This window comes from Moschus berezovskii, chromosome 15 (genome assembly GCF_049115385.1).
Source record: "Moschus berezovskii isolate FMDL1 chromosome 15, NW_MosBer_1.0, whole genome shotgun sequence".
Taxonomy (NCBI): Eukaryota; Metazoa; Chordata; class Mammalia; order Artiodactyla; family Moschidae; genus Moschus; species Moschus berezovskii.
In genome coordinates, this window is record NC_142474.1 from 56,127,220 (window position 1) to 56,139,544 (window position 12,325).

Below are 12,325 nucleotides of genomic sequence, written 5' to 3' on the forward strand. Positions count from 1 at the left end.
GCCAACTTTTTCACTCTCCTCTTTCACTTTCATCAGGAGGTTCTTTAGTTATTCTTCACTTTCTGCCATAAGGGTGGTATTGTCTGGATGTCTGAGGTTATTGATATTTCTCCTGGCAATCTTGATTCCAGCTTGTGCTTCTTCCAGCCCAGCGTTTCTCATGATGTACTCTGCATATAAGTTAAATAAGCAGGGTGACAATATACAGCCTTGACGTACTCCTTTTCCTATTTGGAACCAGTCTGTTGTTCCATGTCCAGTTCTAACTGTTGCTTCCTCAGCTGCATACAGATTTCTCAAGAGGCAGGTCAGGTGGTCTGGTATTCCCATCTCTTTCAGAATTTTCCACAGTTTATTGTGATCCAGTCAAAGGCTTTGGCATAGTCAATAAAGCAGAAATAGATGTTTTTCTGGAACTTTCTTGCTTTTTCCATGATCCAGCGGATGTTGGCAATTTGATCTCTGGTTCCTCTGCCTTTTCTAAAACTAGTTTGAACATCTGGAAGTTCACAGTTCACGTATTGCTGAAGCCTGGCTTGGAGAATTTTAAGCATCACTTTACTAAAGTGTGAGATGAGTGCAATAGTGTGGTAGTTTGAGCATTCTCTGGCATTGCCTTTCTTTGGGATTGGGATGAAGACTGACCTTTTCCAGTCCTGTGGCCACTGCTGAGTTTTCCAAATTTGCTGGCATATTAAGTGCAGCACTTTCACAGCATCATCTTTCAGGATTTGAAATAGCTCAACTGGAATTCCATCACCTCCACTAGCTTTGTTCATAGTGATACTTCCTAAGGCCCACTTGACTTCACATTCCAGGATGTCTGGCTCTAGGTGAGTGATCACACCATTGTGATTATCTGGGTCGTGAAGATCTTTTTTGTACAGTTCTCCTGTGTATTCTTGCCACCTCTTCTTAATATCTTCTGCTTCTGTTAGGTCCCTACCATTTCTGTCCTTTATTGAGCCCATGCAAAGTCATGAAATGTTCCCTTGGTATCTCTAATTTTCTTGAAGAGATCTCTAGCCTTTCCCATTCTATTGTGTTCCTCTATTTCTTTGCACTGGTCATTAAGGGAGGCTTTCTTATCACTCCTTGCTATTCTTTGGAACTCTACATTCAAATGGGTATATCTTTCCTTTTTCTCCTTTGCTTTTCCCTTCCTGTCTTTTCACAGCTATTTGTAAGTCTTCCTCAGACAGCCATTTTGCTCTTTTGCAAAATGTACATCCACACAAAAACCTGTACATGAATGTCCATAACAACATTATTTATAATAGCCCCAAATTATGAACAACCCAATTGCCCACCAATGGATAAATGGATTAGCAAAATGTGTTATCTCTGCACAATGGAATTTTATTCAGTAAGAGAAAGAAGTGAAGTGCTGATACCAGCTACAACAGGAATGAACCTTGAAAACATGCTCAGTCAAAGAAGCCAGGCACAGAGATCATACTTACATAAAATGTCCAGAACAGGCAAAGCTATAGAGACCGAAAGTAGATTGGTGGTTGCAGGTGGCTGGGGGAAGGAAGGAGAAAGATGGGAACTGGTGGTACCAGCTGATGGGTATGTGCTTTCCTTTTGGGGTGATGAAAATGTTCTCAAATTAGATCATGGTGATGGTTATAGAACCCAGTGAATATGCTAAAATCCATTGAACTGTATACTGTAGATGAGTGAAGTGTATGGTTTGTAAAATATATCTCAGTCAAAGGTTCTTTTTTAAAGAATACTAACAAAGAATGATGGGCCAATTTCATTTAAAGAATGAAGTTTCCAGATATACCCAGACTTGCATTTTGGTTATACATGAAGATTTAAAAACAAAAACATTCAATTGGTGGAAAGAACTAAATGTACAATAGATTTCAGCCTGTTTGATTCTGTGCTGGAACCCGGGGTGGGAGGGAGTGTAGGGGAATATAGAATAAAAATAAGAATTAGTGCTAAGGGCTGAGAAGGTCTGTGACACAGAAATATTAACTGTACACAAAACCCCATAGAAATCTGCTCTCTACAAAACCTGAAGATATGGTTGATGGGTGTTTCTGAACACATCCCTGCTTTTTGCCTCACTCTTGTGGAACCCTTTGTTTGCTGGCATCTTCTCAGGCTCACTTTGGAATAAGTTGCCTGTTGGTCCTCTTTAGTTCCTCCAAGAAAGCAGATGTGGCTTTAATAAGGTATTAATTCTGGCTGAAATGTTGTGGCATTGGATCTCAACCAGACTGGGCCTTGATGCTGGAGAAACTGTACTTTTCCCTCCGGTTCTACCAGCAAAGCATAATATAACTCATCTAAGAGAATCTTTTAAAAATGGCTATTTGTGCTTTTTGTGAATTTAACCTAACATAGAGTATAGCCAGTCAATCTTCTGGCTGATGTTTTCTAAAATAGATGTCACTTAATCAGTGAATTCTTTGGCATTCCCTTTCTTTGGGATTGGAATGAAGACTGACCTCTTCCAGTCCTGTGGCCACTGCTGAGTTTTCCAAATCTGCTGGCATATTGAGTGCAGCACTTTCACAGCATCATCTTTCAAGACTTGAAATAGCTCAACTGGAATTCCATCACCTCCACTAGCTTTGTTCCTAGTGATGCTTTCTAAGGCCCACTTGACTTCACATTCCAAGATGTCTGGCTCTAGGTCAGTGATCACGTTATTGTGACTATCTTGGTCGTGAAGATCTTTTCTGTACAGTTCTTCTGTGTATTCCTGCCACCTCTTCTTAATATCTTCTGCTTCTGTTAGGTCCATACCATTTCTGTCCTTTATCGAGCCCATCTTTGCATGAAAAGTTCCCTTGGAATCTCTAATTTTCTTGAAGAGGTCTCTTGTTTTTCCTATTCTGTTGTTTTCCTCTATTTCTTTGCATTGATCACTGAGGAAGGCTTTCTTATCTCTCCTTGCTATTCTTTGGAACTCTGCATTCAGATGCTTATATCTTTCCTTCAGATGTTCAAGCAGGTTTTAGAAAAGGCAGAGGCACCAGAGATCAAATTGCCAACATCCGCTGGATCATGGAGAAAGCAAGAGAGTTTCAGAAAAATATCTATTTCTGCTTCATTGACTATGCCAAAGCCTTTGACTGTGTGGATCACAATAAACTGTGGAACATTCTGAAAGAGATGGGAATCCCAGACCACCTGACCTGCCTCTTGAGAAACCTGTATGCAGGTCAGGAAGCAACAGTTAGAACCAGTCATGGAACAACAGACTGGTTCCAAATAGGAAAAGGTGTACGTCAAGGTTGTATATTGTCACCTTGCTTATTTAACTTATATGCAGAGTACATCATGAGGAACGCTGGGCTGGAAGAAGCACAAGCTGGAATCAAGATTGCTGGGAGAAATATCAATAACCTCAGATATGCAGATGACACTACCCTTATGGCAGAAAGTGAAGAGGAACTCAAAAGCCTCTTGATGAAAGTGAAAGAGGAGAGTGAAAAGGTTGGCTTGAAGCTCAACATTCAGAAAACAAAGATCATGGCATCTGGTCCCATCACTTCATGGGAAATAGATGGAAAAACAGTGGAAACAGTGTCAGACTTTGTTTTTTTGGGCTCCAAAATCACTGCAGATGCTGATTGCAGCCATGAAATTAAAAGACGCTTGCTCCTTGGAAGGAAAGTTATGACCAACCTTGATAGTATATTAAAAAGCAGAGACATTACTTTGCCGACCAAGGTCCGTCTAGTCAAGGCAATGGTTTTTCCCATGGTCATGTATGGATGTGAGAGTTGGACTGTGAAGAAAGCTGATCGCCGAAGAATCGATGCTTTTGAACTGTGGTGTTGGAGAAGACTCTTGAGAGTCCCTTATACTGCAAGGAGATCCAACCAGTCCATTCTAAAGGAGATCAATCCTGGATGTTCATTGGAGGGACTGATGCTAAAGCTGAAACTCCCGTACTTTGGCCACCTCATGAGACGAGTTGACTCACTGGAAAAGACTCTGATGCTGGGAAAGGTTGGGGGCGGGAGGAGAAGGGGACGACGGAGAATGAGATGGCTGGATGGCATCACCGATTCTGTGGACATGAGTTTGAGTGAACTCCGGGAGTTGGTGATGGACAGGGAGGCCTGGCGTGCTGTGATTCATGGGGTCGCGGAGAGTCGGACACGACTGAGCGACTGAACTGAACTGAACTGAACTGAATCAGTGAATAATTAAGATGGGTTAATTAGATTGCATTTCTGAACATATTTCTTTGGTTGCTATAAATAGACTTCTCCCCCTGTGTGCCATTTCCTGTGTCTCTGTATACTTGCAAGTTTTGTTCATAATGACGCTAGGCATTACTTCCAACTTGAGCATTTCCAAATTCTTTTCAAAGTAGTAATTATGTCTGAAAACATCCCTTGAGTCAGGCAAAGGCAATTATTGCTTTTTAAAAAAAATCCCTCTGTCTTTACAAAAATAGTGAGGAAAGTCTAGGAGCAGAGATGGAATACCCAAAGGCATGGGGATGGAGAGAACTGGTGCAAGGGTGGAGCAGATGGGGGAGGGGATCCAGGTAGAGCCCTGCTCTCGGCCCCACATGCCTGGGAGGTCCTGCCCACCTCTTCCTGCCTTTGCTCTATGCAGGAACTCCTGGGTTCACCAGGCTTGCCTCCCCCCTGGAGTCGGTTCCCTTCCTAAAGGTGGAACCATAGGACTAAGACCGGAGAAGGCAATGGCACCCCACTCCAGTCCTCTTGCCTAGAAAATCACATGGACGGAGGAGCCTGGTGGGCTGCAGTCTGTGGGGTCGCTAAGAGTCGGACACGACTGAGCGACTTCACTTTCACTTTTCACTTTCACACATTGGAGAAGGAAATGGCAACCCACTCCAGTGTTCTTGCCTGGAGAATCCCAGGGACGGGGGAGCCTGGTCGGCTGCCGTCTATGGGGTCGCACAGAGTTGGACCCGACTGAAGCGACTTAGCAGCAGCAGCAGCAGCATAGGACTAAGACACCAATTTTATCAGTGATGTTCCCCCTGGGCAGACAGCAGGCAAACACACAGCAACTGATCCAATTCTGCCAACTAACTCAAGACTTGGACTCTTTACCCCAAACATAGCAAAGAAGTTCATGAAAGGAGGGGTGATTCAGGATGGATCTTGACTGTGTCTTCCCAGCATCTCATGGTGCTGCTCTCCATTTCGACACCCAGCGGGTCACCACGTCATTACTCCTGAGGCTTGGTGATCAAACGTCTAAGGGATCAACCACCTAGCAAACTAGTTTTCTATCATTTTCAAAGAAAGGATAAAGAAAGTGATTAAATGGAGTTGGGAGTAGTAAGACAAATCCAGGTCATTTGTTGGCTTGGTGAGCCCTGGAGTCATGTCCCAACATGTGCGCAAAATCCATGTGGCCTGGACAGGTCATTCTGATTTCCTCCTCTGTAATATGAGGGTACAAAGATACATAAACACACAGACATACACATTTATATCTAACTGCTCTGAGCATCATAAATCCCTTTAAAGACACAGGGCATCATGGTTGATGCTAGTGGTATTTGTATGCACATCCTCAGATGCCTTCAGGGAAGCTGCCCTGTGAAAGTCTGAATTAATGACTGAAAGTCTAGGACAGAATCAGACATGACTGAAAAGACGGGGCCAGTGAAACCAGGTAGCATTCTCCACTGGCACTAGGGCATGATGTTTCTCTGCCACCTGTGCCTCCCTAGGCTCAAAGTCATCCACTGGCATGACCAGTCTCAAGCTGTAGGCTCTTGAGTCCCCGCAGAGGACGGCCCTGTTCCTGTGTATACTAAAGACTTCAAGGCAGTGAGATTAGGCCCTGCTGTTTTCAGGAATTAATATGTTTATATTCAGACATGTTTTTAAAAAGCTTATTAGGCCACCTTTAGACTTCAAAGATTCCCAGACTATAAGCTAAATATATATTTAACTATAAAGAAATGTTTTAATCACATTATTTAACAATAGTGTAAAACAGAACCTTTAAACTGGTCCCTATCCTTTCCATAATTACATGCTCTGGATAAGGGCCTGGTTCACAGCCAAAATCCCCATGGAGATATATGAGCTTGGGGACATAGACAACAGCTAACTATGATATCGCTTGCCTTTGTTTCTTCTTGAAAATACCAAAGCAGTTAGCTAATGGTAATGGAGCAGTCACTTTCCATACAGTACTTTTTTAAAATGAATTTAGCTTCTTTCTCTCTTTTTCTTTCTTCCTTCCTTTGTTCCTTCTTTGTTTCTTTTACTTGAAAGTGAAACTATTTCTGCTGATGTCTTTGTATAAAGACAGGATTCCTTCATAACCCCACCACCACCACCTTTTATTTTGGAGTGTGTGAAAATAAAGGAATAATACACAGGAATAAAATCATGCAGTTTTTTCCTAGAGCCATGACCCACGGGAAAATGATAAAAATCATCCAAGAAGATTGTTGGTGAAAGTGGTCTTCACATATTCATTAAACGAATGAGTACATGGATCCATAGCAAAAGGGATTCCAAAAAGGTGATTCAGAGAAACACAGATCTGGAAATGATCTCAAGAGTTTTATACTATCAGTGGTGGATCCGTTCCGTTCCATTCCGTCGCTCAGTTGTGTCCGACTCTTTGCGACCCCGTGTGTAGCCTACCAGGCTTCTCCGTCCATGGGATTCTCCAGGCAAGAATACTGGAGTGAGTTACCGTTTCCTTCTCCAGGGGATCTTCCTGACCCAGGGATCGAACCCGGGTCTCCCGCATTGGAGGCAGATGCTTTAGTGGTGGATAGTATCCTAGAATTACTTGATCATGGGAAACACTCCCAAAAAATTAAAATCAGGTACATGTCACACCCTGCGTTATCCACTTTAAGTTTATTCCCTGACTTAATCCTCACAACAGCCCTGTGAGGTTGGTATGCTGTCCATCTGACAGATAAAGAACTACTAGGGTTGGCCAAAAAGTTCGTTCAGATATTTTCCATAACATGTTATGCGAAAACCTGAGCGAATTTTTTGGCCAACACAATAAACCAGAGAAGTTAACGTGTCTGAGGTCACACAGTAAGTGGTAGGGCCGAATTCAAACTCAGTTATGTCTCGCATCAGGACACTCCAGGAGGTAGTGAGTTATGAGTTCTGTGGGTTATGTTCTACTGCTTTTCTGATGATAGTAAAGGTTCCAGTTGAAGAGAAAGATAATCAATATAAAGGATGTGCAGAGGGCAAATATGCCTCAGTGACTACCAAACACTCAAAATGATGTTAAGACTAAACATGCTGTTCCCTTAACTGTACAGGTTGTGTTATGAGCTAATCCTCCCTCCTCTTCTCACTTTGAAATCTTGTCTTTTGGTCAGTAAGCTATTGAACTAGATGCAGATGCCCTTCTTAAACATGGTTTAAAATAATAAAAATAATAATCACAAAAAATCAAAACTCAAAATAACTTGATTGACATCTCAAAGAGCTTTATCTTGTTTAACTGGATGCCCTTCCTTGAGTTAAGGTTGCCACAGGATTTATTTAATACATGATAAAGTCACAAGAGCATTTATAGAAAATGACCCATCATGGGGAAAAACAGATAGGCCGCTTTATCCCCCTTATCCCCTCTCCTCTAAAATCTCAGATGTGGATATTACATCTAGCAGATAAGCTTTCTTACTGCCCTTCTCTTCCTAACCTGAACTTGCTGCCGCTGCTGCTGCTGCGTCACTTCAGTCGTGTCTGATTCTGTGCAACCCCATAGACGGCAGCCAACCAGGCTCCCCCGTCCCTGGGATTCTCCAGGCAAGAACACTGGAGTGGGTTGCCATTTCCTTCTCCAATGTGTGAAAGTGAAAAGTGAAAGTGAAGTTGCTCAGTCGTGTCTGACTCTTAGCGACCCCACGGACTGCAGCCCACCAGACTCCTCCATCCACGGGATTTTCCAGGCAAGAGTACTGGAGTGGGGTGCCATTGCCTTCTCCAACCTAAACTTGGGAGATTTCCAAAGTAAATGCCTGGATTTTTACAAATTGTCAACAGATATAGCAGTTTTCCCAGTGTTAATTTAGGGGAAAAACAACCCTGGCCTTTTGGCTTTGCCATGCAGAAACTCTGGTTCTGGAAGTTTTAAAGAGTTAACAATCCAGATGGAATGCCTTGGGAATGTTGGCGGGAGGCTGAAAATCCATCCCCTTTGCTTCTCACCCTGGATGGAATCCCGGAACCATGAGCACACAGTGACGACTCCAAGTCCACGTTCTTTCTAAAATTCTGTTCTGATCTGCCCCAAAAGTCAGCTGGGTGTCCTCCAAGGTCCACCAAGTGCTCTTATCCGCAGAGGAGGCTTATTTTAACCTTGTCCTGGGAGACTTTCCGGAGGCAGGGAGAAAACATTCTCACTTAGGAGCTGTTAGCTCTTCCTTGTGTGGAAACAGTCTCTGAAGACTAGTGAGGGTCCTGGGGAGGGAGGGTAGGGTGTAGGACGGAGGCCCCAGTGGAGGCAGAGTTATTTGGACTGCATTTTTCCTGGTCTGATGACATCTCAGTGACATTTGAACTCGGCGTCAGGAAAAGAACACAGCCCTGCATATGGGGCCTGGGACCAGAAGGGCAGAGGCGGGGCCTTGGCTGGCATGGCTGCGGGGCCGCTGGGCTCTGAGGACCTGCTGAGTGCCTGGGACCAGCTGGTGTGGGGCCTGGCTTGCCGGGCTCTGAGGACGTGCCGAGGCGGGAACGTGCGGGTCCTGCAACTGATGCTGAAACCATGGTGCATCTCCAGGGCTGTCTACCAGGTGGGACCAGAAGCTCCTCTTCTGTTTCTTTGCAGCATGAGAAATTCGTGGGGAATGGTGGGAAAGGGACATCACCTCTTGTCATTTCTGTGTCATGTGTAACAAGAGGAGGAGTCCACCTTCATCTGGCATCATCTTCTAGGTGCCAAGCTATGGGAGAGGTGCGCTGTAAGCAGGATCTAATTCAGTTTTCCAGACAATCTGATAAAAATGGGTGTTTGTGGCACCTTTTGGAGATAAGGTTATTAAAACTCAGGGAGGGATATAAGGTGTTCAGTGTTACCCAACTGATAAATGACAGAGCCCTGGGATTTGCACCCAAGATTTTCTGGCTACAAAGATGAGGATGCCCTCCCCACAAGTTCATGCTCCTCTCACAAGAGATGCTATTTTCTCAAAGAGTGTATGTGTGTGTGTATATAGGGGTGGTGAAAACCTGATAAGGGGTGTTGGCTGGCAGGACAGGAGGTGAGGAGGGAAGAGCCCTGAGCAGCGATATCAAGTCCCCATCTTCCCCATCTTCACCTCCCTCCCATTTGGTAGCTTCCCTTCTCAGACATTCCCACACAAATGTGAGAAATGGGGAAAATTTTCTGCAGCTGGGTGGTCCTTCTGAGCCCACTGTCTGGGGATGCAGAGCTCTTAAAAAGGGAGAGGGTCTGCTTTCCCACCCATCCATCCAGATTGGTGGCATGAAGCCAGGTCCCTGCCGACCAGGGGCTTTCAGTCCTGATAGCCCAGCCCAGCCTGAGAAGAAGGATCTAGACTGACTGAGAGGGTTGGGGGAGGTGAAGGCAAATGAGCAAAGGGCCAGCTCTGCCCCTGCCTGCTTCTTGGAGGCAGGTGTCACTCGCTTGGCCTCGGTTAAGTGCTGTTTCTTTCACTAAGTTAGCTTGAGAGGTGTTGGCCCCCTCTCTGCTTCCCACACTGCTTGGAAGCAAGCAGGCACAGCTGGCCTTTGTATTCTTAAGCATAATTTGGCTGCATATAATCTCTTAATGAACCATAGTGGCTAAACACAGGACCCTGTAGCCACCCTTCCCCCCAGCCCTCCTAGTGGACTGTCCATACTTGCATTGAATAGACAGCTCCCCATTGGAAGATGAGCCCAGGCGCCCTGGGTTGGTTTCACAGAGGGACACAGCTCTCCCAGAACCCCTTCCTCCTACTTCATCTACCTGTTGGCAGACAGGATGAAGACCATTCAAGTAGTTTTTAAAAATGAGGATTTTTTCCCCAGAATTCTTGTGTTTGAAAGGCATATGCCTATAGTTTTGCTATAAACAGCAAATAAGGGTATGTCTGTAAAAGATCATATATAAAAGAACTTGAAAGAAGTATTCCCAAATTTTACAAGAATCTGAAAAGTCTTTACAATATTTCCCATGACAAATTGTGATTCTGAAAGACATCTGGGAAGTGGGGGAATCACCCAGATGGGAGATACAAACAGTAACTAACATGGCTGGTTTGTTCATTTGAGGATTTTTTTAAAACCTTGGTTTTAGAGTCAAATCTCAACAGCTTGGTGTTGAGGCTAGTTCCTTAAACCAGATGAGTCTGTCTTATTTGTTGCTAATCACAAATGAATTTGGGAGTCCTGGCTTCTTACCTGTGTTTCCCACTTTCTTTTTTATTATAATTTTTATTATTTCTTGGCTGTACTGTGGGGCATGTGGGATCTTTGTTCCCCAACCAATCAAAACCATGCCGCCTGCAGTGGAAGCATGCCAACCACTGGATCTCCAGGGAAGTCCCTCTCCCACATTCTTTTCTATTTTCCTTGCTTTATGTTTCATTAAGTTATATAAAAATCAGATTCTAAATCAAGTGAGCAGGGTGCACTAGCCCCATGTCAGTGGGCTTTTTAAAGACTTTCCTTCACGTAATAAGTGTACTGGAGAGAACATGGAATTATTGGCCACCACACCTGGAAGACACCTTCCTCCTGCTTCAACTTCAACTCAATTCATCAGACACTTACTGAATAGCAGTTTTACACCTGGCCCTTGGGAGGCAATTGGGACTCAAAAGCTAATCACACCTCATGCTTGTCCATGATTTGTCTCTGGCCATGCCAGACTGGCCAGCCAAGCCAAAATGGTCAGCCTAGATGTCAGCTGCCAATGACCTATACAGCCTGTCTGCAGCCAACAGGTAATTCCCACAGGTGGGTTTGAAAGACATTTGTGGAGGGGAAAGCAAGGGCGGCAGGTCTAAATGAGTTCACTGACCTAAGAGGCCACGTTGACCAGTTAGCTGTCTGCAGAGCCAGGCTAGGGGTCTTGGAAAAGAAAAATGGGAGCAAAAGACAACTGCACTGGACCTGAGTGGACTGTTCAGTTCAGTCACTCAGTCGTAGCTGACTATTTTCAACCCCATGGACTGCAGCAGGCCAGGCCTCCTTGTCCACCGCAAACTCCCAGAGTTCACTCAAACTCATGTCCATTGAGTGAGTGATGCCATCCAAACATCTCATCCTCTGTCGTCCCCTTCTCCTCCCACCTTCAATCTTTCCCAGCATCAGGGTCTTTTCAAATGAATCAGCTCTTCGCATCAGGTAGCCGAAGTATTGGAGTTTCAGCTTCAACATCAGTCCTTCAAATGAACACCCAGGGCTGATCTCCTTTAGGATGGACTGGTTGGATTTCCTTGCAGTCCAAGGGACTCTCAAGAGTCTTCTCCAGCACCACAGTTCAAAAGCATCAATTCTTCGGCGCTCAACTTTCTTCACAGTCCAACTCTCACATCTATACATGACTACTGGAAAAACCATAGCCTTGACTAGACAGACCTTTGCTGGCAAAGTAATGTTTCTGCTTTTTAATATGCTGTCTGGGTTGGTCATAGCTTTTCTTCCAAGGAGTAAGCGTCTTTTAATTTCATGGCTACAGTCACCATCTGCAGTGATTTTGGAGTCCCCAAAAATAAAGTCTCTCACTGATTTCATTTTTTCCCCATCTATATGCCATGAAGTGATGGGACTGGATGCCATGATCTTAGTTTTCTGAATATTGAGTTTTGAGCCAACTTTTTCACTCTCCTCTTTCACTTTCATCAAGAGTCTCTTTAGTTCTTCACTTTCTGCCATAAGGGTGGTGTTACCTGTGTATCTGAGGTTATTGATATTTCTCTCCACAGTCTAGATTCCAGCTTGTGCTTCATCCAGCCCAGCGTTTCTCATGATGTACTCTGCATATAAGTTAAATAATCAGGGTGACAGTATGCAGCCTTGACATACTCCTTTCCTGATTTGGAACCAGTCTGTTGTTCCATGTCCAGTTCTAACTGTTGCTTCTTGACCTGCATACAGATTTCTCAGGAAGCAGGTCAGGTGGTCTGGTATTTCCATCTCTTTCAGAATTTTCCAGTTTGTTGTGATCCACACAGTCAAAAGCTTTGGTATAGTCAATAAAACAGAAGTAGATGTTTTTCTCGAACTCTCTTGCTTTTTCAATGATTCAGTGGATGTTGGCAATTTGATCTCTGGCTCCTCTACCTTTTTAAAATCCAGCTTGAACATCTGGAAGTTCACGGTTCACTTACTGTTGAAGCCTGGCTTGGAGAATTTTG

The 12,325-nt window shown here is 44.2% G+C and overlaps 1 protein-coding gene across 5 annotated transcripts in view; it reads left to right on the forward strand.

The window, feature by feature from the left end:
- FRMD4A (FERM domain containing 4A) overlaps positions 1-12,325 on the forward strand; it is a 520,746-nt gene that overhangs the window by 184,061 nt on the left and 324,360 nt on the right. The window contains exon 1 of one of the 5 annotated variants that reach the window (XM_088844070.1): positions 8,469-8,752. The exons of 3 other annotated variants lie outside the window; for them this stretch is intronic. In XM_088844070.1, coding sequence (XP_088700196.1) covers positions 8,594-8,752 — 159 coding nt within the window. In that variant the 5' untranslated portion in view covers positions 8,469-8,593. Of the gene's footprint in view, positions 1-8,468; positions 8,753-12,325 lie in introns of those variants that run through there. One more of the 5 variants, XM_055428674.2, reaches the window with a different exon arrangement.